The sequence below is a fragment of the Saccharomyces paradoxus genome, chromosome X, assembly GCF_002079055.1.
Source record: "Saccharomyces paradoxus chromosome X, complete sequence".
Lineage (NCBI taxonomy): Eukaryota > Fungi > Ascomycota > Saccharomycetes > Saccharomycetales > Saccharomycetaceae > Saccharomyces > Saccharomyces paradoxus.
The window spans coordinates 176,062-201,803 of record NC_047496.1 but is presented as its reverse complement, the minus strand read 5'-3'; the positions used below and the strand labels follow the sequence as shown (position 1 = coordinate 201,803).

General features: G+C 39.5%; 14 protein-coding genes and 2 non-coding genes across 16 annotated transcripts; 10 read left to right on the top strand and 6 right to left on the bottom strand.

Moving 5' to 3' along the window:
• Positions 1-30: 30 nt before the first annotated feature.
• SPAR_Jtrna4D lies at positions 31-102 on the bottom strand. The gene has a single exon. It is a non-coding gene; the product is annotated as a tRNA-Asp (tRNA).
• Positions 103-794: 692 nt separating this feature from the next.
• SPAR_Jtrna3A lies at positions 795-867 on the top strand. The gene has a single exon. It is a non-coding gene; the product is annotated as a tRNA-Ala (tRNA).
• Positions 868-1,038: 171 nt separating this feature from the next.
• ASF1 (nucleosome assembly factor ASF1) lies at positions 1,039-1,878 on the bottom strand (the record flags this gene model as incomplete). Its single annotated transcript, XM_033911283.1, has 1 exon — positions 1,039-1,878. One exon carries the CDS (start codon positions 1,876-1,878, stop codon positions 1,039-1,041), a length of 840 nt encoding a protein of 279 aa, XP_033767174.1.
• A 1,440-nt stretch (positions 1,879-3,318) lies between these two features.
• Positions 3,319-4,332, top strand: NCA3 (SUN family protein NCA3; the record flags this gene model as incomplete). The annotated part of the gene is made up of 1 exon (XM_033911282.1): positions 3,319-4,332. The coding sequence occupies one exon, from the start codon at positions 3,319-3,321 to the stop codon at positions 4,330-4,332; it is 1,014 nt and encodes a 337-aa protein (XP_033767173.1).
• A 398-nt stretch (positions 4,333-4,730) lies between these two features.
• Positions 4,731-5,666, bottom strand: PHO86 (Pho86p; the record flags this gene model as incomplete). Its single annotated transcript, XM_033911281.1, has 1 exon — positions 4,731-5,666. One exon carries the CDS (start codon positions 5,664-5,666, stop codon positions 4,731-4,733), a length of 936 nt encoding a protein of 311 aa, XP_033767172.1.
• Positions 5,667-5,898: 232 nt separating this feature from the next.
• On the bottom strand, positions 5,899-6,558 carry SPAR_J00910 (uncharacterized protein; the record flags this gene model as incomplete). Its single annotated transcript, XM_033911280.1, has 1 exon — positions 5,899-6,558. One exon carries the CDS (start codon positions 6,556-6,558, stop codon positions 5,899-5,901), a length of 660 nt encoding a protein of 219 aa, XP_033767171.1.
• Positions 6,559-7,110: 552 nt separating this feature from the next.
• On the top strand, positions 7,111-7,827 carry RPE1 (ribulose-phosphate 3-epimerase RPE1; the record flags this gene model as incomplete). Its single annotated transcript, XM_033911279.1, has 1 exon — positions 7,111-7,827. The coding sequence occupies one exon, from the start codon at positions 7,111-7,113 to the stop codon at positions 7,825-7,827; it is 717 nt and encodes a 238-aa protein (XP_033767170.1).
• A 128-nt stretch (positions 7,828-7,955) lies between these two features.
• ALB1 (Alb1p) lies at positions 7,956-8,540 on the bottom strand (the record flags this gene model as incomplete). The annotated part of the gene is made up of 1 exon (XM_033911278.1): positions 7,956-8,540. One exon carries the CDS (start codon positions 8,538-8,540, stop codon positions 7,956-7,958), a length of 585 nt encoding a protein of 194 aa, XP_033767169.1.
• A 220-nt stretch (positions 8,541-8,760) lies between these two features.
• Positions 8,761-10,179, top strand: MTC1 (DUF5427 domain-containing protein MTC1; the record flags this gene model as incomplete). Its single annotated transcript, XM_033911277.1, has 1 exon — positions 8,761-10,179. One exon carries the CDS (start codon positions 8,761-8,763, stop codon positions 10,177-10,179), a length of 1,419 nt encoding a protein of 472 aa, XP_033767168.1.
• Positions 10,180-10,552: 373 nt separating this feature from the next.
• LSM1 (Lsm1p) lies at positions 10,553-11,071 on the top strand (the record flags this gene model as incomplete). Its single annotated transcript, XM_033911276.1, has 1 exon — positions 10,553-11,071. The coding sequence occupies one exon, from the start codon at positions 10,553-10,555 to the stop codon at positions 11,069-11,071; it is 519 nt and encodes a 172-aa protein (XP_033767167.1).
• Positions 11,072-11,513: 442 nt separating this feature from the next.
• GCD14 (tRNA 1-methyladenosine methyltransferase subunit GCD14) lies at positions 11,514-12,677 on the top strand (the record flags this gene model as incomplete). Its single annotated transcript, XM_033911275.1, has 1 exon — positions 11,514-12,677. The coding sequence occupies one exon, from the start codon at positions 11,514-11,516 to the stop codon at positions 12,675-12,677; it is 1,164 nt and encodes a 387-aa protein (XP_033767166.1).
• A 92-nt stretch (positions 12,678-12,769) lies between these two features.
• NIT2 (putative hydrolase) lies at positions 12,770-13,693 on the bottom strand (the record flags this gene model as incomplete). Its single annotated transcript, XM_033911274.1, has 1 exon — positions 12,770-13,693. The coding sequence occupies one exon, from the start codon at positions 13,691-13,693 to the stop codon at positions 12,770-12,772; it is 924 nt and encodes a 307-aa protein (XP_033767165.1).
• A 278-nt stretch (positions 13,694-13,971) lies between these two features.
• SPT10 (Spt10p) lies at positions 13,972-15,894 on the top strand (the record flags this gene model as incomplete). Its single annotated transcript, XM_033911273.1, has 1 exon — positions 13,972-15,894. The coding sequence occupies one exon, from the start codon at positions 13,972-13,974 to the stop codon at positions 15,892-15,894; it is 1,923 nt and encodes a 640-aa protein (XP_033767164.1).
• Positions 15,895-16,465: 571 nt separating this feature from the next.
• On the top strand, positions 16,466-16,624 carry MCO6 (Mco6p; the record flags this gene model as incomplete). Its single annotated transcript, XM_033911272.1, has 1 exon — positions 16,466-16,624. The coding sequence occupies one exon, from the start codon at positions 16,466-16,468 to the stop codon at positions 16,622-16,624; it is 159 nt and encodes a 52-aa protein (XP_033767163.1).
• Positions 16,625-18,093: 1,469 nt separating this feature from the next.
• Positions 18,094-20,100, top strand: PBS2 (mitogen-activated protein kinase kinase PBS2; the record flags this gene model as incomplete). The annotated part of the gene is made up of 1 exon (XM_033911271.1): positions 18,094-20,100. One exon carries the CDS (start codon positions 18,094-18,096, stop codon positions 20,098-20,100), a length of 2,007 nt encoding a protein of 668 aa, XP_033767162.1.
• A 774-nt stretch (positions 20,101-20,874) lies between these two features.
• On the top strand, positions 20,875-24,549 carry TRK1 (Trk1p; the record flags this gene model as incomplete). The annotated part of the gene is made up of 1 exon (XM_033911270.1): positions 20,875-24,549. The coding sequence occupies one exon, from the start codon at positions 20,875-20,877 to the stop codon at positions 24,547-24,549; it is 3,675 nt and encodes a 1,224-aa protein (XP_033767161.1).
• Between the last annotated feature and the right edge of the window lie 1,193 nt (positions 24,550-25,742).

Below are 25,742 nucleotides of genomic sequence, written 5' to 3'. Positions count from 1 at the left end.
GCAAAACAAAAATTAATTGTTCGAAAAAATCTCCGCGACGGGGAATTGAACCCCGATCTGGCACGCGACAAGCGCCCATTCTGACCATTAAACTATCACGGATTATATTCTTGTTTAAAGAGTCTGTTAATTTATAGTTTGCTATTAGGAATTAAACATTGTATTCTCAACATTCAAGCAATAGACCTTTTACGGCCGCCAAAATGTTTTCACCTGCTATAGTAAAAAATAGTCCAAATGTGTCTTGTATTGATTTGTTGGAATGAAATTCTAATACCATCTATTTAGTAGCACTCATGCTACTACTATATTATCACATGCGGTGTAAGAGTGGAAATTGGGTGAATAATTAGATAATTGTTGGGATTCCATTGTTACTAAAGTCTATAATATTAGGTATATAGAATATACTAGAAGTTCTCCTCGAGGATATAGGAATCCACAAAAGGGAATCGGTAGTTCTACATAGTGTTATTATTTTATCTTCTTCCATTATATATGTTGTCATTCATTATCCTATTACATTATCAATCCTTGCATTTCAGCTTCCATTAGATTGGATGACTGTTTCTCAATCTTTATGTCATCCTCTTGCACCGCATATTATAATATACTATTAAATAGATGATATTAGAATTTCATTCCAACACATTCCAACGTTATATGTTGTCATTCATTATCCTATTACATTATCAATTTCATTCCAACAGTTTCATACAGTTTTCTCTCTTGGTTGATAAATATAGTAATACTGAGGTATATCATTTTGAAATACAACATCAATAATAATAATTGGGCGTGTGGCGTAGTCGGTAGCGCGCTCCCTTAGCATGGGAGAGGTCTCCGGTTCGATTCCGGACTCGTCCATTTTCTTTTTCTTCTCAAATACTTAATCTAATGGAAGTAATGGCATTTTTTTACGTAGCTCTTGCCCCAGCTTGACTTTTTTGTCTTATTATATTTTTGCTGTTTGTTTATTTATACATTTTATAAATTGCACATCTTTGAGATACCATTAATGTTATAACCCATGAATCCTTAGTTCGTTGAGGATGCCGCGTCCTTTGGAGTAGATTCAATATCTGTGGGCTGATCTTCTATTTTCCTCCTCTTTTTATCATTGCCGTCCCCATTCTTGTCTGCAGAACCTACTTCTTCTTCTACTTCTTCTTCATCACCGTCACTATTTTCTATGTCTTCCTCCTCTTCCTCAAGATTCGTTTCGTTGTCTTCAGTCTTCTCTTCCTCCTCTTCCTCTTCCTCTGCCGCTTCTTCTGCCTCTCCCTCTCCGTCTCCTTGGTCGTCGTCTTCGTCGTCTTCGTCATCTTCATCGTCGTCTTCCTCTTCGTCATCCTCCTCCTCTTCATCATCTACACCGGGCTGTTCAGGCGGGTACAAATCTCCTTCATTTTCATTATCCCAAACGATGTTGAATCTTGTTACTCTTGGCTTTTCAGCCAGTATATTTCTTACAATATGGTCAACTTGCACTTTTGCTGGTGGATTCTCTCTTAACTCTTCTTCATCGTACTCATTATTCACGTAGTAGCCGACTCTAACGAACTCTCTCCCATCATAAGAACAACTTAATAAAATGACGGTCACACTAACCAGTTCGCTGGCAGGAATCAGTTCAGCAGAGGGTGGATCAGCGGAAAACACAAATTTATTAACACCTACGGGAACGGGGCCTACCAGGATGGAGTCCAATTCTTGGTCATGGTCTAGGGAACGAGAGGACCCAACATAGGTAAGTTTCCACTCTAAGTCGTGTTTTAAAGATTCTAAACATTCAAAAGTGATTTCAAACTCGTATGGATCAGTGAATTTAGCTGGATTGTTTAAAACTTTGATACCTAATAGTGAAACAATTGACATCTTTTTTATAACTACGCTTCAATTGGATGATAGGGAGAGTATAATGCTACACTTACGAGATTCTTGTGAGTCTCTTACCTGTTCGGAGTTATTCCAAGTGTTAGTATTACAATTGCAAGATTCATTTTTCCATCGTCAGTTGTACGCCCATTACGTGAAAAAGGGAATAGATTTACGCGTTTAGGATGAGAAAAAAATGACCGAAGAAAAAAAAGGAAAAACGCGTGAACGATAAGGTCCTTCGTAGAACAGTTCATTCTTATGCCTATAGTAATAGCAGAAACTCAACCCCTAGACAATTTCCGGAAAATCAAATTCTCGCCAAGGCATTACTAATCTATGTAGGAACGGAGTAACAGGATTTGAAGGTTAAGTGTGGCACAAAGCCGATATATGAAAAAGAAAAGTAATGAGGACAGGCAAGTCAAACCAACAAAGCGACGAAAGGAAAAGAACTTGATAGAGAAACTTATTTATGAAGGAAGTGTAGAGTCAGGCAAGGCTGCGGCATCATGTCTACTAGTCATAACTCAATTTGGCTACCTCTTACGGCTTCTCACAAAACGTCCCACACTGTTCAGGGGAAAACAAGACGGGAACCCCAATAGAGGAAACGGAGAAGCGACCTTAGCTGTCGTCATCCACGTCCACGCCCACTACTACTCTTTTTCCTTGTCGACCGGAGGTTGAAAGTTTAATTATGGGATTCCTTTCACCACACACCTCCCCAGAAAAAGAAACGATAGGAAAATAGTATGATAAATCCATTTTCAGTATACATGGGTAACGGGATCTGCCTATGAGGGTCGATTTTACAGGCCTAGACCCGCACGTGACCGCTTCGAAAGCAGGTTGCCTGCGAGGTTCTCTGCCCGAGAGAAAAAGAAATGGGGGCAATTTACTTAATAGGGTAGGAGAGGATCTTTTGACGGCAAATAGATGCGTCATCTCCGAGAAAAAGTCTAGACAATAAGAACGGGCAATTAACCTAAAGAGGATACAAGATCGAGCAAAAAAAAAATTTTAATATGGGGTCAGTGGCGATATTATATTATGGAAGTTAAAGAGTAGGCCGAGTGCAAGAAAGTAGAGTTTTGATTGAACTCCGGAACTAAGCACCGATTATGGTGGCAAAGCGGATGACTTTTGATATATAATCGGTCGCTCATAGTACTCAATGTCCCCTCTCTCGCTTGTCTTTTCCGGTATATAGTATATGAATATATATACAAATATATATATACTCAGTTAGTTTGTTTTAACGTTAAATATTCAACAGTTGCACGGTAGCAAAGAGAATATATCCATTCATTTCGAACTTCTTCGCTTCATTACTGATTATCCAACTAACAGTCTCTTCATAGACGGTACCTTACTTTCCTTTAATATTAAAACTTTAGTATAGTCACACATACTTATTTCGTCTCTCTCTAACACGTAATGAAATTTTCCACAGCTTTACTATTATCTTCCATTTCTTCCGTTGCACTTTCAGCTCCTGCTCCTGCTCCAGCCGACGGTCATCATGAAGATCATCACAAAGATGAAAAACCAGCGGTTGTCACTGTCACGCAGTACATAGATTCCAATGCCGCCACTAGTACAGTAGAATCTGATGCTACTACCACTATATTGCCTTCATCTGAGAAGGACACTTCTGAGCAGAAGCGTGATAGCGGATTCCAAGACGGTACGGTCAAATGTTCAGACTTCCCTTCTGCCAACGGTATTATTTCCTTGGACTGGCTAGGATTTGGTGGATGGGCCTCTGTCATGGACATGGATGCTAACACTTCATCTGAATGTAAGGATGGCTACTACTGTTCTTATGCATGTGAACCTGGAATGTCGAAGACTCAATGGCCCTCTAACCAACCAAGCGATGGTAAATCTGTCGGAGGTCTTTATTGTAAAAATGGTTACTTGTACCGTACCAACACTGACACCGGCGACTTATGTTCCACAGACGAAACATCTGCCAAGGCTACTAACAAAAAGTCCGACTCCATCGCTCTTTGTAGGACCGATTATCCAGGATCGGAAAACATGGTAATCCCTACCGTGGTTGATGGCGGAGATTCACAACCGATTTCTGTTGTTGATGAAGACACCTACTATCAATGGCAGGGTAAAAAGACTTCTGCACAGTACTATATTAACAACGCCGGTGTGTCTGTAGAAGATGGTTGTATTTGGGGTACTTCTGGTTCGGATGTTGGCAACTGGGCTCCATTAGTACTGGGTGCTGGTTCCACTAATGGAGAAACCTATTTGTCGTTGATTCCAAACCCTAACAGTAATCAAGCTGCGAACTTCAACGTTAAAATCATCGCATCCGATGGCGCCAACGTTCAGGGCAGCTGTGCTTACGAAGACGGCTCTTTCACCGGTGACGGCTCCGATGGTTGCACAGTTTCGGTATTATCTGGATCTGCCGAGTTTGTTTTCTACTAAGTTATTTTTCTTTTCGGTAAAAGGATGACTTGTATTTAGATACCCTCGCTTCCCCTTATTATTCTTTTTCCCCCACTTTTTATTCATTATTATACATTGGGAGTCTATTATATTTTTTTGTTCTTCGATTCATTTCACTTCTTAAAAAGTCACGTTGATCGCTATTATGCTATGGCTTCAAAGATTTTATCTTTTTTCTCTCTTCAAGGTATACTCTGCATTATGGTTTTCTTTAGTTCGTTTATGTTTTTTTTTGTTAACAAGGTGTTTATATATATATATACATATATATATGGAAATATTATAGTGTTTATTTTATTACTTCCTGCTCGTTGCAAAAGAACAAACAAGAAGTTATGCCGTTTTTTCATTTCTTAGGTATAATAACAACAGTAACCCTAGTCCTTGCGTTCGGTTTTGAAGTGGAATTGCAGACCCCACAATTCCTTCTTGACACCGAACAAACCGCCTAGTAATCGGTTTTCAGAGACTCTAATGCTTTTAATATAAGTGAACCCTTTTTTCTTCAGGATTTCCCTAAGCGTGCTATCGAAAGAGTAGACATCAATCAAAAGCTTCATAGTCTCTCCGTATTTGCCGTTATTTCTAATATTTTTGGAATGTAACATAGCCCAGTCAATCAAATCTTCGATAATGCCACTTTTTACATATACACGACGACAACCCACAGTAGTAACACTCATGACTAAGTTATCATCGTTAGTTAGAGTCAAGTTGGGGGCCAACGAAATCAATGCAATGGGTGTTTCCCTATAAACTATGATATGTGTGTTCTTCACTACTGGATCTTCCGTTTCGTGTTTCGCCACCAAATCGTTCAAGTTGATACCAAAAACTTTCTCACCCTTAGAGCCAACAAGTTGGCTGATCTTGGACTTGAAATATGAGTCGGATACACGAGAAAGTAGGGTGAACAAGAAAGAAGCACCGATTGCAGTGAACACTAAGCCAGTGAGGACGTCTTTCTTATTAATACGAGCCAGCTGGTAGAACCACCCGGCGATAGACCCTGTGTTCCTTATCGGAAAGACAATCCTTGGAGTCAAGTAAATAAGCAGCCCAATGGTTAGGACAACAAGGATGACGGGATGGAAGAACAAATACTTATTGGCCAACGCCTGTTCTTGTCTGATAAAATCGGCGGACAAATTTAATGCAGCTGTGCCATATTCTGGCTTCAAACTAACACTGTAGATGGTAGGAGGAGCATCAACATCAAGCGGTTTATCTAATGATGCATCTACCTGTGGAACTGATGGGGCATTTTTATCGGACTTTCTGCCGGCATTCTTATTTCTTTGTTGAACTGCCATTGTGCTACTCTTCTTACGCTTGTTCCTTCACTTCAACAAAATGTGCAACTGGAAGAGTCGTAATCAATCTGAAAAACTTGATAAAAGTATGTGCTATATATCTATAAACATGAAAAGCTTTACATGTGAAAAGAGAGAAAAAAGATGTTCTTTGGTCGTTATTCATTATAGTTTCCATAAAGAGCACGTGCGGGCGCGCTGGGTAATGCGGGTGTGAAGCTTCGGTTATAGGTCAACTACAACAGCAGGTCGAGAGGGCTTCTTCAGAAAGGGAGAGGTCGTACCAAGGATGATGTTGCGGTAGCTGCTGTTGCCGCTGCTGATAGTGCACCAGCGCAGTTGAACTGGGAAGAGCAAGTGGAACAGCCACCATCTGGATTTCCATTATTGGGTACATATTTGTTGGTGGACGCTCGATGCGATGCTGTCTTCGACGCCTCCGCTTTCTCTTGATGGCCACGATCTTCAGACGAGGACGTTTGCGCCTCTTGACGTGTGCGTGTTGTATTATGGGGGAACATGGTTGTCTCTCCTCGGTCTTACGCTTTTTCACTCGCAATATAGCATGCCCAAAAGTACAAAGCCTATCAATGAGATAATTGATTAGTATAGAATTTATCAGTGGGTCGACAATAATGAACCACTTAACAACAGTTTTGGCCGCACGAAAAACCTGTGTGGTGCGAGAAGCAACGAATCTGTATACAGTTGATACAGAACGTCGGATCAACAAAATGGGTCGTGATGAAGAAAAAAAGTGGCGATCCCGTGGAGGACATTGGTACATGGATGATTCAATCATACAATTCACGACATTTAACCAAAGTTGCACTCTGATGGGCTCGACGACTGCTACTTGTGCCAACAATGCAACTGAAAAACATGAAGCCATCACTGTTTTTTTCATGTTCTTTCTATATATAAACAAAAGCCTCTGTAAAGTTTTTTTTTTCGCATAACAAACGCGCTTATCTGAGACATAACAACAGCCAGTGACCGATGCTTGCGTAAAATAAACAAAAATACACTGCCGAGAGTAAGAAGAGAGAACTTATGCCTGTTTATTCTTTTTCTGAAGCTCTAGTCAAATGTGCATTATATGATGGAACCATTTTGGTCAGTTGCTCCTTCCGCTTATTGCATCATAGGGCCTGCAACTTCAAGTGACCTCTTGGGAAACAACGCGTGTTTTCAGAACACGATAAATTACCAAGAGAAAACAAGAGTAACTACACAAGTCGAGCTGGAAAAACAGTTAGGCCTCCTCTGTGTGTAGGTGTTCTTCTTGATCCGTAAGCTGGAACCTCTTTTATGGCTTTCTGCTATAGAAAAGTCAGGATAAAAAGAATCCGCCCGTAAAAAGAAAAATAAAGTCAACTTGATACAATTTCGTGCAAGAAGAGTATATGCTAATTGCAAGAGCGAAATAACCACACAAGAAAAAATGGTCAAACCAATTATAGCCCCCAGTATCCTTGCTTCTGACTTTGCCAACTTGGGTTGCGAATGTCATAAAGTCATCAATGCTGGCGCGGATTGGTTACATATTGATGTCATGGATGGTCATTTTGTTCCAAACATTACTCTGGGCCAACCAATCGTAACTTCCCTACGTCGTTCTGTGCCACGTCCTGGCGATGCTAGCAACACAGAAAAGAAGCCCACTGCGTTCTTCGATTGTCATATGATGGTTGAAAATCCAGAAAAATGGGTCGAAGATTTTGCTAAATGTGGTGCTGACCAATTTACGTTCCACTACGAGGCTACGCAGGACCCCTTGCATTTAGTCAAGTTGATTAAGTCTAAGGGCATCAAAGCTGCATGTGCCATCAAACCTGGTACTTCTGTTGACGTTCTATTTGAACTAGCTCCTCATTTGGATATGGCTCTGGTTATGACCGTGGAACCTGGGTTCGGAGGCCAAAAATTCATGGAGGACATGATGCCAAAAGTGGAAACTTTGAGAGCCAAGTTCCCTCATTTGAATATACAAGTCGATGGTGGTTTGGGTAAGGAAACCATTCCCAAGGCCGCCAAAGCTGGTGCCAACGTCATTGTTGCTGGTACCAGTGTTTTCTCGGCAGCTGACCCACATGATGTTATCTCATTCATGAAAGAAGAAGTCTCGAAGGAATTGCGTTCTAGAAATTTACTAGATTAGATGTACATACGTGGCATTTTCTTTTATTTATACTCACTATATTATATAATATGGTATTTTTTCTCGTTTTGATCTCCTAATATACATAAACCGAGTTACTCACTCTACGAGATACATATGCGCCCACCTCATGGGAAGAATGGACCGCCCAAAGTGGTACCTTGACCATTTTCGATAATCAATCCGTGGGATGCAGTGTCGTCAATGACACTCCACAAAGCTTCCTTAACCAAAGTCAAAGAACTCTTCTTTTCATTCTCTTTCACTTTCTTAGAGCCATCTAGGTCAATGTCCATTTCGTCTTCTAGCTTAGCGCTTGCATCAACCAACAACTTTCTCTGTGCAGCATATTTCAAATTTCTCTCAATCTTCTTAGCTCTTTTCTTTGAGAGTGTCCTTGTAGTGATGGAAGCTGGAGAAGATGACGCACATGGTAATGTCACAGCAGTGGAACCTTGGCTTTCGTTCTTCTTGTTTTCGAAGTATAGGTCCAACGCTACTGATTTTATTTCCCCAGATTTGGAATTTACGCTAGATCTAGCTGGTTTCAAGAGACCTGCCCTTTCTCTTTGGGCTCTTTTTTTATTTAACGAGTGCACCTTGTGGTGCAAATTTGAAGTCAGCTTAGGTCTGTTGATGGAGTTTTTAGAAGGCATTACGGTTTTGGCTGTGCTAGTCTCTTCGGCGGACAGCTCATCGACTAGTGCCGCCATAAGTATCAACTATATATCATTATCGATAATCTCTATGAAAATTTTAGCGAAAAAAAAATTGCGATGAGATCATTTCAAACGGATGACGCGTAGAAGAAAGCGGCGGTTTTCTGGTTTTTGGTTTTTTGATAGAGGTTGGTTGGGCAAGACGCTGAAGAAGAGAACAAGGGACAGGATGAACTAGGCTCAATCGAGTTAAAGGATATATTACTAGGGCAAGATGTCTGACAATAAGAATTCTGAGGCTGAAGACGTATTTGAATTTTTAGATTCTTTGCCAGAAGCTAAGAATGGCGAAAAAATGGACAATGCTGACGCAAATGGTAGCCAAGAAGACCTTAAGGGAGGTTCTAATTCTGCGACGGGGAAGACCGGAAATGACGGAAAGAAAGGTGACGACGATATCTTTGAATTTTTAGAAGAGTTGGAGAAAAGTAACTTGAGTCTAACTGACAAGAAAATGGTTGAAAAAAAGACCCTCAATGAATCAGCTAATAAGGAAGCGCAAGACAAAGAGCTAGGAGAATCAAAAGAAAACAAAAAGCCCGGACAGGATGTTTATACAAAGGAAAAGGATTTAAAGCAGCAAGAAAAAGAAGAGGAAGAAGAAGAAGAAGAAGAAGAGGCCCCGTTGCATGACCCAATTGCTTCTATTTCGAACTGGTGGTCCTCTTCTGGATCTGCGAAGGTAACGAGTATTTGGAATAAAACTGCAGAGCAAGCTTCTCAGATCAAGAACCGACTTGCCCAAGAACAGCTTGATTTGTCTTCAAAGATAAACGCGAACACGATTACCGAAATAGCTAGAAACTTACAGAAAATCGTTGTTGGTGAAACTGAAGAGGTACTGCGAATTCATTTAGTGCATGATTTGGTTAACTACCCATCACTACAATATAACATTGAAAGCAAGTTTGATCAAGTTTTAAGCTCACAAGTTGAAGGAGGGATCAGAATATTTGTTGATGAATGGGGTCATCCTAACAATAACGGAATCACGCCTATGGAAAAAAAGCCTTCAGTTGTAGACGGTGAGGTAGGAAACTCTAAAAAAAAATTGCAGTTCAATTTATTCGATGGCAAGGTAACAGACGGCGAAAAACTGGCATTTGCGAACTTGGAAAATGCTGTCAAGCTTTTCAATACCGCACATGAAGAGTACCAGAAACAACAGAAGGAGGCTGATGTTGCCCAAGATGATGATAGGAGTTCTATTAGCAGTAACGGCAATAAAATCAGTGATTTGTTCATATCTATCTTACCAATTGCTATTCCACAAAAACAACAAGATGTCGACGATGACTTTCAAATAACCGACTCCAATACACCAGGCAATTTTAATTTCACCCTTGTATTGAAGGACATAACTAACGACATCACTACCATAACAAGATCACAAGGTTTCCCAGTCAAATGGGTCAATTGGCTAGAGGGGTCCGTGGAGAAAGCAGGATCGACAGCCGGTGAGGAGGGAAAAAAATCCGGCGACGACAAGAAACAAAAGGAAAGCGGAGACGAAGATGATGACGATGAGATCATTGATCCTAGTGAGTGGGTAAAGGAATGGATTGAAGATGGACTAAGCTTATCATTTGGGGTCATGGCCCAAAATTACGTCATTGATCGTATGGGTCTTTGATACACTAAATATATAACAATTATAGTGTAACGATGATGTATAAAGTTACAAGCGGTGTGTAGCGCAGTTAGTCTCAACTTAGGAGATTTGTTACCCGCGTCCGTTGAAAATGGAAAATAAGAAAAAAATAGAGGAAGTCGTGAATATACAACGATATTCAGTACCTGTATTTCAATCTGGGGGATGCTTGTATAACCAAGGACTGACTGAAATATTAGTGAGGATACGAGCAACATACTTTTGTTATATTTTCTTTTCTTTTTCAAATCGGATTGCCAACGCTGGAGTAGAAATAAAAAGTTATACCAACATCTGCTTCCCTTCCTAACCATACAAAAGAAAGCAGCCCTCAAATCGAACTAGTCAACCAAAAATGTCTGCAAATAGCAAGGACAGAAACCAATCCAATCAGGATACGAAGCGACAACAGCAAAATTTCTCAAAGAAGATTTCAGAAGGTGAAGCCGATTTATATCTCGACCAGTATAACTTCACTACCACCGCCGCTATTGTAAGTTCAGTAGACCGTAAAATTTTTGTTCTTTTGCGTGATGGAAGAATGCTATTCGGTGTATTGAGAACGTTTGACCAATATGCAAATTTGATTCTTCAAGATTGCGTAGAGAGAATATATTTCAGTAAAGAGAATAAATATGCTGAAGAAGACCGCGGCATATTCATGATTCGTGGTGAAAACGTTGTCATGTTAGGCGAAGTAGACATCGATAAAGAAGACCAACCCCTTGAGGCCATGGAACGCATACCATTTAAGGAAGCTTGGCAGATCAAGCAAAAGAATGATGAAAAAAGGTTTAAAGAGGAAACTCATAAAGGCAAGAAAATGGCCCGCCATGGTATCGTTTACGATTTCCATAAATCTGACATGTACTGAGAAAGAAGAATACACCATATTACCAACATATATTCTAAAGAAAACTCTTAAAATGTTTTTCTACATTCAGTTTTAGCCCATCCGCTCACTTAGCCAACTGCCTTTGGCGATGGAATAGAAAAAATGCAGAAGAGGAGGCCGTATTTGTATATACATAAATATATTTAGATGTAAAATATATACAGTACTTAAATTTTTTTATGAAGTAACGTATTTGCCAGCATTCTTTTCCTCCTTACACTTTGTTAGAAAATTGGCACCCATGCTATAGGTACTTTTTATCTATTTATGAAAATTTTTCGCTTCTTGTTCATGCCATGCCGCTACCAGTAAATTTTCTCAAAGCTCATCACTTTCAAAACTGTTTAAGGTTTATGGAAATATATTTGAACAATATCAGGGTGGGACAACATCAAATAGCTGAGAGTGTGCAGATCGAGAAATGACAACAAATTGTTTTTCCGGTTATAAAGACCTCATCAAGGAAGGTGATCTAACTTTAATATGGGTTTCTAGAGATAATATCAAACCGGTAAGAATGCAATCCGAAGAAGTATTCAACACTCGGTACGGTTCATTTCCTCATAAAGATATCATAGGAAAACCTTATGGTTCCCAAATTGCTATAAGAACAAAGGGCTCCAATAAGTTTGCATTCGTCCATGTTTTGCAACCAACTCCTGAATTATGGACTTTGTCATTGCCACACAGAACTCAAATTGTATATACACCTGACTCTTCCTACATAATGCAAAGGTTGAACTGTAGTCCTCACAGCAGAGTCATTGAGGCAGGTACAGGCTCGGGATCATTTTCACATGCTTTTGCAAGATCTGTAGGTCATCTTTTTAGTTTTGAATTTCATCAAGTAAGATACGAACAGGCGTTAGAGGAATTCAAAGAGCATGGCCTTATTGATGACAACGTTACGATTACTCATCGGGATGTTTGCCAAGATGGATTTCTTATAAAGAAGGGAGATACCACCTCTTACAGATTCACTGATGCTGAAACTACCGCTTCATTAAATGCAAGTGTAGTGTTTTTAGATCTACCGGCTCCCTGGGATGCTATACCTCACCTGGATTATGTTATTTCTGCAGACGAAAAAGTTGGATTGTGTTGCTTCTCCCCATGCATTGAGCAAGTAGACAAAACATTGGAAGTTTTAGAGAAACATGGCTGGTCGAATGTTGAAATGGTAGAAATTCAAGGTAGACAGTACGAAAGTCGAAGACAAATGGTCAGATCACTAGATGATGCCCTGGAAAGGTTGAAAGATATTAAGAGGCACAAACTCCAGGGTGTAGAAAGACGCAAACGAATGTTCAACAACACCATAGATTCTAACGATGAGAAAATTGAAAAAAGGAACGAAGATGGTATACCATTAACAGAAAAGGCAAAATTTAACCCGTTTGGCAAGGGTTCTCGAATTAAGGAAGGTGATAGTAACTATAAATGGAAGGAGGTCACAAAAGTGGAAGCCGAAATTAAATCGCATACCTCATATTTGACTTTTGCATTTAAAGTCGTAAATAAATCGAGGAATGTTGAAAAAGTCAAAGAAATTCTTCAATCCATGAATAAACAATCAAAAGATTAACTACTTATATAATTAAATTAAATGTTCTTGAAATCTTTAATATGTAAAGCTAACCTGTACGCATGAAAGCTTTTTTCATTCCTCCATCTTCCTTAATGAAACAAATCGTCTCTTCTCTGGTTCCACAAAGGCATTTTGTTCCTTATTTCTTGTAAGGACTCAAGATTCAAATCAGCATAAATTAGTTGTGGTCCAATAATGGAGGGATCAGCATGCGCTATTATTTCCCCCCAGGGATCAATAACCATTGAATGTCCCCAAGATTCTCTCCTGGAGTTCTTTGTTGGAGCGCTCACATGTTGCTGTTTCTCCCATTCTGAATCACTAAGATCGTGAATTCCAACCTGTCCTGGCATGAGCACAAAACATTGAGTGTCAACTGCTCTTGCTCTGCCTAATAACTCCCAATGCGCCTCCCCTGTTTTAATAGTGAATGCACTGGGGAAACATAAAATTTCAGCCCCCATTGATCGTAATTTTAAAGAAAGTTCGGGAAAGCGAATATCATAGCATATTGCACTGCCTAATTTTCCCAGAGGAGACTCTATAACGTTAGGGATGGCTTTGCCCGGCTGAACAGATGTTGATTCTTTCAATATTGGTCCATTTGGTACGTTTACATCAAATAAATGCAGTTTTTGGTATTCTTGTAATATTTTCCCCTCATGATTGATATATAGTAGAACGTTTCTAACTCGATCGTTTTCATCAAGTAAATCTTGTTCTGTGGGCGGCAAGTGGACCCCAATAGAAACATCTATATTCCGTGAATTTTCCTTGACAAGGTCCGTAATGACTAACTGTAATTGCCGAATAAATTGAGGGCTTTTCTGTGCCAAATACCTGGAATGGAGAGGGCTTTGAGAAATATAGTCACTTGCCTCAGGGAAAAAAACGACATCTGCCTTATCTTGAATGGCTTTAAATATCAATTCCTTCACCACTTTCAAATTTTTGGCCAGGTCAGCGGACGAGCATAATTGTGCGACAGCAACCCGTTTAAGTTTGTTGCTCATTTGCAGTGTTATATATCAGGAAGGAGACTTCATCACGAGTGTACATTCTATTTCGCCGTTACTCATATAATTATAATGGATCAAAAATCGAGTAAGCTCTGAAAATTCGATATGCGGATCGTGAGCCAAAATAATAAAAAAATAAAAAACATGAAAGAAAACTCATTACATTTGCGTTAATTCACTACCTGGAAGATGAATACGAAGTGTCCCAATCAACAAGAACTCCAGACTTCAGTCAAAGTGATTACTAAAAAAATCATATTAATTAGCTCCGGATGCTAAGTCAGCACACAAGCTTAACACGGGATGACGAACATCTGCATTCCACACACCCAAATAGTGGTTCAGAAGTAAGAAATGATGCAGCGGTTCCAGATCAACTTCTGACTCCTTTACAACCGTATACCATTTTATTGAAGGATGGGGAAACAATAGCTACGATGTATCCCATACCTGCGTATCCTGATTTATTGCCGCTAGGACTTTTGAGCTTCCTTCTAGACGAATTTAACATGGAGGTGGAAAAGGGAGATAGCTTCCCCTATTACGAGACTTTATCACTAGAAGAATTCAAAAATGTCTGGTTTCATACCGATGGTCATGTTTGTATTATGGTGTTGGGCGAGATACCAGAACTAGATTACAGTATGGATACTGAAGCAGACGCGGATGATAACTATGGAACTGATGTAGAGACCATGAAGCACACCACTCAATATAAGAGACGAAAAGAACGTCGAAATTTGAATCTTAGTATACAATGGGAGAAGCAATGTCTAGGTATATTTGACCTCAAGCCAGCATACCCTGGACGTTCGGCGCATGTGGTCACGGGAACATTTCTGGTGAATGCTGGTATTCGCGGTAAAGGTATTGGAAAAACATTAGTGGAAACATTCATAGAATGGTCAAAGAAATTAGGGTTTACATCATCTTTCTTCCCGCTAATTTACGGAACGAACGTAGGAATCAGAAGAATTTTGGAAGGATTGAACTTTAGACGGATTGGAAAACTGCCTGAAGCGGGAATTCTCAAGGGCTTTGATGTGCCAGTAGATTCGTTCATGTATGGTAAAGAGTTCACACATATTACAAAGAGTATAGATTTATTACGAGATCCTCAAAAGAGTATTGAAATTGGAAAATATGAACGATTAAAGCATTTTTTGGAAACAGGCAAATATCCTTTGCATTGTGATAGAAACGAAAAGGCCAGATTAAGAGTACTTTCCAAGACTCATTCAGTATTAAATGGTAAATTGATGACAAAAGGGAAAGAAATCATTTACGACACAGATCAACAAATCCAGATTGCATTAGAGATACATTTAGTAGAACATTTAGGTATCAATAAAGTGACCTCTAAAATAGGTGAGAAATATCATTGGAGAGGAATCAAGAGTACTGTTTCGGAGGTAATCTCTCGGTGCCAGAAATGCAAGATGAGGTACAGAGACGGGACGGGGGTGATTATTGAACAAAAGAGAGCAGTTAAGCAGGCGCATATGCTACCGACACAACACATAGAAACTATTAATAAGCCAAGAAAAAGCAAAAAGCACGATAATGCGTTATTAGGACAATCACTAAATTTTCCCCAGAATCTTATTTCCAGTACGCTAAGTGGTGCGGAGGGGGAACCTACTCCACCAGACACTAATATTGTACAAACCACATTCCAGAACACCGCCAATAGTCCCATTACTACCGCTGAGCCCAACCGAGCGGATAAAAGATCCGAGTATCCTTCGCCAATACAGAATACGCCATTATTGGACGACGAACAGTCAATGAATTCTTTTAATAGATTTGTGGAGGAAGAAAACACAAGGAAAAGACGGAAATACTTGGATGTTGCTACCAACGGAATCGTGCCCCATTTAACGAATAATGAACCACAAACTCACGCGAACTCCGTTAACGATGGTGAACAAGATATCAACCATGCGGTTGCTGATTTAGATAGAAATGATCATACTATAATGAACGATGCTATGCTAAGCCTAGAAGATAACGTTATGGCCGCTTTGGAAATGGTTCAAAAGGAGCAGCAACAGAAGATAGATCATGGAAATGAAGATGTGGCTGCTCAACGAAACGGTATGAACAGCACTGAAGGGAATGATAATACGGTCACTAAGATTGTTAACGATGTATCTAATACATTTACAGAGCATAGTTCTAATATCTACTATTAAGTTGCGACTCTGCCAGGGACTATCGCATTACCCACTCCAGAAATTATAAAGTTTCTGCAGAGGGAAAAGTACGTCCGATGGTACAACCACTTTTCAGGAAAGTTTGCGCTTCTTGAATCTTTTTTAGGAGTAATTTGCGAAGAAATTAGAAACAAGGTATTTACTCAATTAGGCTTACGCGGGAAAAGGTTCCGTTGCAGTTTTATGCTGAAACGTAGGTACCGTAGAAAACCATAATCGGAGATGGGTAGTTAAGCTTTGTGCTGCAAACTCTCCAGATTAGGCAAACTGATTCTCAGTGCCCTTTTATGTACCGCTGTACCTGGCGCCGTGAACGAGCTACTTTTTGGCTGCGTAGACATGTACCAGATATGCTCACCAAAATTTGTCTTGCGTTTTCCGATGCGGGAAATGGCAGCGCACAATTTAAATAGAAAGGAGTCTTAGTGTACAGCAGCAATATCGGTCACTCACGAAGAAAAGCCACGATAGCGTAAGGAAGAGCACATTGCTACTAGCAGCCAGTTGGATACTTGCAGCAGTGTACAATTTACGCGACAACAACAAAAGCATGATTTTCATTTTCAACCAGATCCGTTCAATATTTACAGCTTTGCACACGCCCACTCAACAGATTCAATTATCAAGAAGGGCCTTTTTCCAGTTCTTGGGCTATTTGGGTAGTTGCGTTGTGATTTCACTGGCAGCTCAATCAAAATACGTGCAGTAAGAAAAAAAAATATGGCCTGCTACCAGTCGTTCCTGAGATGATGTGAAAACAGTTGCTTATGGAACGAGAACACAAAAGCGAACAGGAGTCACGTACATCAGGTCCATGATATAGCTGCTTAGATATATAGGTAGATATACGTAACCACAGTGACTACAGTCATTGTGCAGTACAGAGAGGTGTAAAGTTTATCGCCTCTTTTCTACATCATTTCTATTTTTAATCTCGTCCATAAAAACGGTGTAGGGAAATGGGGCTTCAAAAATAAAAAAAATTCAAATGGCAGAGTAGCCTTCAGTTTAGATTTATGCCAGTTAAAACGCATGAATATGAGTGTGGGTATTTGGCCGTGGTGTAAATACAAAGGCCATATGGTAGCGTGTTTCTGCTGCAACGATCGAGGTCATCTGTATCTAATGAGGAGATTTATAGAATAGCCGAATGCGGAGCCATTTGTGCTGCACTGCGGGATTAGCCTCAACGGCTACGGCCAAAGCCAATTCTGGTAAAAGGCAATGACGAAGTCTTGTTTTCATGTAGAATACTATTTTGAGCATATTGCTTTTCCGTTCCTCTTGAGCATAGCAGTAGGCACGGAAATATACAGAGATACGTCCGGTATGGACGTATTTAGATAATTGACTAGTACCAGTTACTACGCACGAATACGCGCTTCCGCAGTATCACCGTTGAGATTCATGTTAAGACAGTATAGTATTGCAACAAGAAAAAACTACGCGTTGTTGTGTACCACTCTGTATCTATTTTTATATATCTGTTTCTATATTTGATTACTCTCTTGTCATCTTAGTAATGATCCAGGATGGATACATATACTTCACACATGTATGTACTCCTGTATCTGTAAGAACAACTGTTTTAAACTTTTCAAAGCAAGGAAACCCCGTCTTATATAGGCTATTCCGTAAAGCTCGCACTCTCTTGCAAATAAGGAAAAGCTCCCCACAAGTACGCCAGAATAGTATCTGAGCAGGCCTCTCCTTTGCATCCGATCTCAAGCGTTGTCCTTATCGCATCTGTCTTCGTCTTTTTGTCTGCATTTGCCTTTTCTTTTTCATCTTCTATTTGCCTTTTCATTAGTGGCAATTTTTCTAATTTTTTCCCTCTGCGACCCGTTGCACCTGAAAGGATCTTTCTAACGTTTGTTGTCTACCAGTGAGCGATTTCGTGAGCCATACACTTTCTACAGAAATTTGGATAAACTTTGCTTGAAAGGGATCTGAACACATAGACGACTGCTTACCTGCTTCGTCGGAAGAAAAGAGTTACTAAAAAAGAAGACCAGGGTAGCTGCTGTTGTAGGTACACGTTTCACAAGACTATTTTTTCCCTGTCCTCCTCCAAACTTCAACGTTATACAGCTAAAACTGATAAAGTACCTGTTTTCCCGTACATTTTCCTAGATATATTATTATAATCAAGCAGGTCGAGATATTCATTTCTCAAAGATGGAAGACAAGTTTGCTAACCTTAGTCTCCATGAGAAAACTGGTAAGTCATCCATCCAAATAAACGAACAAACAGGCTCGGACAATGGCTCTGCTGTCAAGAGAACAGCTTCGACATCCTCACACTATAACAACATTAACGCTGATCTTCATGCTCGTGTAAAAGCTTTTCAGGAACAACGTGCATTGAAAAGATCTGCCAGTGTGGGAAGTAATAAAAGCGAACAAGACAAAGGTACTTCGCAATCACCTAAACATATTCAGCAGATTGTTAATAAGCCATTGCCGCCTCTCCCAGTAGCAGGAAGTTCGAAAGTTTCACAAAGAATGAGTAGCCAAGTCGTTCAAGCCTCCTCTAAGAACACTCTTAAGAACATTGGGAGCGGCCAAGAAACACAAAACGTTACTGACATAAATATTAACATTGATACAACTAAAATTACCACCACAACAGTTGGTGCGGCTACTGACGCACCTGCCATCGGCGTTACGCCGTCAGTTCCTAATACTGCATCAGCAGCACATAAGGCGCAATTATTGAATCCTAATAGGAGGGCACCGAGGAGGCCACTATCTACTCAGCACCCAACAAGACCAAACGTTGCTCCGCATAAAGCCCCTGCTATAATCAATACTCCCAAACAAAGTTTAAGTGCCCGTCGAGGCCTGAAATTACCACCAGGCGGGATGTCATTGAAAATGCCTACTAAAACAGCTCAGCAGCCGCAACAGTTTGCCCCAAGCCCCTCAAACAAGAAACACATAGAAACCGTATCCAGCAGCAAAGTTGCGGAAGGGAAAAGGTCGAATCCGGGTTCTTTGATAAATGGTGTGCAAAGCACATCCACCTCATCAAGTACCGAAGGCCCACATGACACTATAGGAACTACACCCAGAACTGGAAATAGCAACAACTCTTCGAATTCGGGTAGTAGTGGTGGTGGTGGTCTTTTCGCGAATTTTTCGAAATACGTGGATATCAAATCCGGCTCTTTGAATTTTGCAGGCAAACTATCGCTGTCCTCTAAAGGAATTGATTTCAGTAATGGTTCCAGTTCGAGAATCACACTGGACGAGCTAGAATTTTTGGATGAACTCGGTCATGGCAACTATGGTAACGTCTCAAAAGTACTGCATAAGCCCACGAATGTTATTATGGCCACGAAGGAAGTCCGTTTGGAACTAGACGAGGCTAAATTTAGACAGATTCTAATGGAGTTAGAAGTTTTGCATAAATGTAACTCTCCGTATATTGTGGATTTTTATGGTGCTTTCTTTATTGAGGGTGCCGTCTACATGTGTATGGAATACATGGATGGTGGTTCCTTGGATAAGATATACGACGAATCGTCTGAAATCGGCGGTATCGATGAACCGCAACTAGCGTTCATTGCCAATGCTGTCATTCATGGATTGAAAGAACTTAAAGAGCAGCATAATATTATACACAGAGATGTCAAACCAACAAATATACTATGTTCAGCCAACCAAGGTACCGTAAAACTGTGTGATTTTGGTGTTTCTGGTAATTTGGTAGCATCTTTAGCCAAAACAAATATTGGCTGTCAGTCATACATGGCACCTGAACGAATCAAATCCTTGAATCCAGATAGAGCCACCTATACTGTACAATCGGATATCTGGTCTTTAGGTTTAAGTATTCTGGAAATGGCACTAGGTAGATATCCGTATCCGCCAGAAACATACGACAACATTTTCTCTCAATTGAGTGCCATCGTTGACGGGCCACCACCAAGACTACCATCAGATAAGTTCAGCTCCGACGCACAAGATTTTGTTTCTTTATGTCTACAAAAGATTCCGGAAAGGAGACCCACATATGCAGCTTTAACAGAGCATCCTTGGCTGGTAAAATACAGGAACCAAGATGTCCAGATGAGTAAGTATATCACAGAACGATTAGAGAGACGCAACAAAATCCTACGGGAACGTGGTGAAAATGGTTTATCTAAAAATGTACCGGCATTGCATATGGGTGGTTTATAGCGTTAATATCCAAATAAAGCGAACAGGCACGTAAATATAACAGCAGGAAAGCAGATGAAAAACTACTGTGAAAATGATGCGAAGGATACAAAAAACAACCTTACATACATATACATATGTTTATTGTAATAAACTTGCATTATACTAGTTATAGACATATATATATATTGTCAGACTTCCTTCTATCAGATTCTAAAAAAAGGGCCCAGATTAATCTAGAGTGTTGAAGGGATGTTAATTCTATCGCCGGCAAGTGAAGCGAGGTAAACGTCAATATATTGTATTATTCGATTATTGCTACGGCCATCGACTCCTCGAAATTGGCTACGTTCGGGGCTGACAACGCAAGAAAAATTGTTTAGAATCGTCAGATGGTTTTCCCGTTATTTACGGCTCAAGGCTAGGAAAGAAAAAAAAAAATCCAAAATCATCGATAATAAAAGGTGTATAGAGGTTGTAAAAGCCACGTTTTCCGAGATTAGAGGAACAGTCTGGACCAGGAATTCTACCTGTACCTTAGCTTAGCTTCTAAATTTTGCTACTTCTACGACAAAACAGTAAAATAATTGTTTATAGAATATAAAGAGCGTTTTACATCGTTAGAGACTTTTTTACTACTGTTGCTTTCCTTTCATCCATTGTTTCTACCCACCATTAGCATCGCTGTTTCTCACCTGAATATCCTCAAAGACAGGGAGGGTATTTTTTTGGCTCTCAAGGAAGTCATTCCTATCCATTTCTACTTTAATTTATTGCTTTTTTTATTAGCCGACAATGCATTTTAGAAGAACGATGAGTAGAGTGCCCACGTTGGCATCGCTTGAAGTACGATATAAAAAATCTTTTGGCCATAAACTTCGTGATTTTATTGCTCTATGTGGCCACTATTTTTCTCCACTGAAAAAATATGTTTTTCCCAGTTTTATCGCAGTTCATTATTTCTATACGATATCCCTCACATTAATAACTTCAATCCTACTGTATCCCATTAAAAATACCAGATACATCGATACATTGTTTTTGGCAGCGGGTGCAGTTACACAAGGTGGCTTAAATACTGTGGATATCAATAATTTAAGCTTATATCAACAAATTGTTCTGTATATCGTATGCTGCATATCAACGCCAATCGCTGTTCACAGTTGTTTGGCCTTCGTACGGCTTTACTGGTTTGAGCGTTATTTCGATGGTATTAGGGACTCTTCTAGACGAAATTTTAAGATGAGAAGAACAAAGACAATTTTAGAAAGGGAACTAACAGCAAGAACTATGACAAAAAACAGAACCGGTACTCAAAAAATGTCTTATCCCAGGAAAAAAGCTAAAACAGACGATTTCCAAGAAAAATTGTTCAGCGGAGAAATGGTTAATAGAGATGAGCAGGACTCAGTTCACAGTGGCCAGAATTCCCATGAGGTTAGTAAGGATAGCAGCAATAATGATATGAATCACAATGGTAGTAGTGGTAGTTTAGATGATTTTGTTAAGGAAGACGAAACGGACGACAATGGAGAATATCAGGAAAACAACTCGTACTCAACCGTAGGTAGTTCATCTAATACAGCTGCAGACGAAAGTTTAAATCAGAAGCCCAAGACGAGTAGTCTTCGGTTCGATGAACCACAAACCAAACAAAAACACACGAGAGTTCCCTCAGAAAAATTTGCAAAAAGAAGAGGTTCAAGAGATATCAGCCCAGCAGATATGTATCGATCGATTATGATGCTACAAGGTAAGCATGAAGCAACTGCTGAAGATGAAGGTCCGCCTCTAGTCATCGGATCCCCCACGGACGGTGCAAGATATACAAGTAATGTCAATAAGCTAAAGAAGGCCACCAACATTAATGGTAGCACAATCAAAATTAGAGATAAAGGAAAAGAAAGCAATACCGATCAAAGTTCCTTATCAAGTAGTACAAATAGTACAGCGAGCGTTTCGGACGAGGGTTCGTTACCTACGAATTTTGGTAGTAGAGTACCTTCGTTGAGAACAAATACACATAGATCAGATTCAGGCCCAATAGCCATTACTGATGATGGGGAAGCAGATAGAAAGCATGGTCCATCAATTCAATTCGATATAACTAAACCTCCTAGAAAGCTTCCAAAAAGGGTTTCTACCATGGATGATTCGAACCCAAGATCTTCCGCTCCTTATCAAAAAAAGACATCGAAGAAGTACATCATGAAACATTTTCCTAAGGCTCGGCGAATACGGCAACAAATTAAAAGAAGGCTTTCTACTGGTTCAATTGATAAAAACAGTAGTAACAATATACCGGATACGAAGCCTATTTCTGAGCTGGATAATGATGACAACGATGGCGATAACAACGAAGAATACTTTGCTGACAACGAAAGCGGCGATGAAGATGAACGAGCACAACAGCCGGAACCACAGTTTGATTCAGAACTAAAATTGCACCAACACCAACTGCAGCAGAACCTGCACCGCATGTATAAAACTAAATCATTTGATGATAATCGCTCGAGAGCTGTACCCATGGAACGTTCCAGGACGATCGATATGGCTGAGGCTAAGGATCTAAATGAGCTTGCAAGGACGCCTGATTTTCAAAGAATGGTTTATCAAAATTGGAAAGCTCATCACAGAAAAAAAACAAACTTTAGAAAAAGGGGATGGAATGGCAAGATATTTGAGCATGGTGCTGATGCGTTCGACAGCGACCGCAACTATCCTGACAATGGTAATACTGGAAATAGCATACTTCACTATGCAGAGTCCATTTTACATCATGATGGTTCTCACAGAAACGGAAGCGAAGATGCCTCTTCGGACTCTAATGAGGTTATCTATCCCACAAATGGAAGAAATGACCACAATGAATTTAATAGCTATCCGACTTACAACGACGATGAAGAAGGCTATTATGGTTTACATTTCGATACTGATTATGACCTAGATCCTCGTCATGATTTATCCAAGAGCAGTGGTAAAACATATTTATCATGGCAACCAACCATCGGACGTAATTCAAACTTTCTTGGGTTAACAAGAGCCCAGAAAGACGAATTAGGTGGTGTTGAGTACAGGGCCATCAAACTTCTATGTACCATATTGGTTGTCTACTATGTTGGATGGCATATTGTTGCTTTCGTTATGTTAGTACCTTGGATTGTTTTGAAAAAACATTATAGTGAGATTGTTAGGGATGATGGTGTATCTCCCACCTGGTGGGGATTTTGGACGGCAATGAGTGCATTTAATGATTTAGGATTGACACTAACTCCTGATTCAATGATGTCATTTAACAAAGCTGTATACCCATTGATCACTATGATTTGGTTTATTATTATCGGAAATACTGGATTTCCCATCCTCCTTAGATGCATCATTTGGATAATGTACAAACTTTCTCCTGACTTATCACAGATGAGGGAAAGTTTAGGTTTTCTTTTAGATCATCCACGTCGTTGTTTCACTTTGCTATTTCCGAAAGCCGCCACTTGGTGGCTACTTTTAACACTCGCAGGACTGAATATAACAGATTGGATCTTATTTATCATTCTAGACTTTGGCTCAACTGTAGTCAAATCATTATCGAAAGGTTACAGAGTTCTTGTTGGATTGTTCCAATCTGTTAGCACAAGAACTGCGGGCTTCAGTGTTGTTGATTTGAGTCAACTACACCCCTCTATTCAAGTTTCCTACATGCTTATGATGTATGTCTCTGTATTACCACTAGCCATTTCTATTAGACGAACAAATGTTTACGAGGAGCAATCTTTAGGGCTATATGGAGATATGGGGGGAGAACCAGAGGATACAGATACTGAAGACGATGGTAACGATGAAGACGACGACGAGGAAGACGAGAGCCATGAAGGTCAAAGTAGTCAAAGAAGTAGTTCAAACAACAACAGGAAAAAGAAAAAGAAAAAGAAAAAGAAAACTGAAAGCTCTAATGAAATATCTACCAAATCCTTTATTGGTGCCCATTTAAGAAAACAACTTTCTTTTGACTTGTGGTTTCTATTTTTAGGATTATTTATCATCTGCATTTGTGAAGGAGACAAGATAAAGGACGTACAAGAACCAAATTTTAATATATTTGCAATTCTTTTCGAAATTGTTAGCGCGTATGGTACAGTTGGGCTATCTTTAGGTTATCCGAACACAAATCAATCATTTTCAAGACAGCTTACTACATTATCTAAACTAGTAATCATAGCTATGTTGATTAGAGGTAAAAATAGAGGTTTACCATATTCATTGGATCGTGCAATTATCTTGCCTAGTGATAGGCTTGAGCATATTGACCACCTTGAGGGCATGAAATTGAAGAGACAGGCCAAAACCAATACAGAAGATCCGATGACGGAGCATTTCAAGAGAAGCTTTACCGATGTAAAACATCGTTGGGGAGCACTTAAGCGTAGGACTACTCATTCCAGAAACTCAAAAAGAAGCAACACAACGCTCTAATATATTACCCCTACCACGGAAATAAAATAATTTACTCATACTGAATATTTAAGAAGATAATTAGCATTAAAAGAAAACTCTTTCTGAGAAAGAAGAGCCTTTGATTACTAACATTTTGATATGTATTTGCCTTCGTGCATCTTGATTTCCAAACATTTCTTTTTTTTTGGGTCCCTTAAAGACAACCGGATCGCCCTATGATAATGTACAAGAGACAATGTCCAAAATGATAGTTTCGTCATCGTCATCGCATCAGTACATTGTCTCTCTTTTCGTAAGAAATGAAAAGTCTTGGGCTATTCGCCGTGTGACCTTAATATGGACTTTTTTTTTCTCTGTGGCCCGCCGGTGTTCTCTGATGAATATGCACAAGAAATGTCACACAAACGCAGTGACTCTTTTTTTCTGGCCTTGAAAAAAAAAATCGGTAAAAAAGGTAGGACAAATGGTATGGACAAAAAGTATAAATACTTTGACAAAATCCTCACTCATCGATTTTACTCAGAGAGAGAATCCTCTCTTTCCTTTTCAATTTTACTCACTTGATATAATGTCATATCTAGTATGTTTTAACTACACCAATTTTCTTTCAAATTATCATCTTTCCTAATGGTTCCTCTTGTATTTTCATCTTATTCTTGATTGTAAAAATTAAAAAACCTGTCGACAACAACCACAAACAAAAGGTTTCCTAAACATTTTCTCTACGGAAGCACTTGAGAAAGAATTGAGGAACACCGCTATATCTAGCCAAAAAAAACTTATAAATACATCTACTTTTTTGCCTCACCGCGTTCAACTTTGAATTGAAAGAAAAAGGAAACATTATCTTTCCCTTAGCATTCGAATTCGAGTATGTTTTTTGATTACTTTTTAAGAAGGCCTTACTATTACTACTTATTTAGACCATGCGATGCCAGTCGCAATACAGCGGCGCGTATTTCAGGATATAGGCGTCGAAAATGGAAGCCGTTTGACTTTGCGATGATGATACCGTTTTTCATTACCTGGAATGGGTAAGAAAAAAAGAAAGGAAAAAAAGAAACGATTAGCAATGGATAGCGATCTTTATGGCAGTAAAGCAAATAAACTAATTTCTTCAATTGATTCTAATTTAATATCAATATTTGGCTTGAATTATAACAGTTAACAATTACTAACATCAGGAACAACGAAAACAGAAACCCATAACT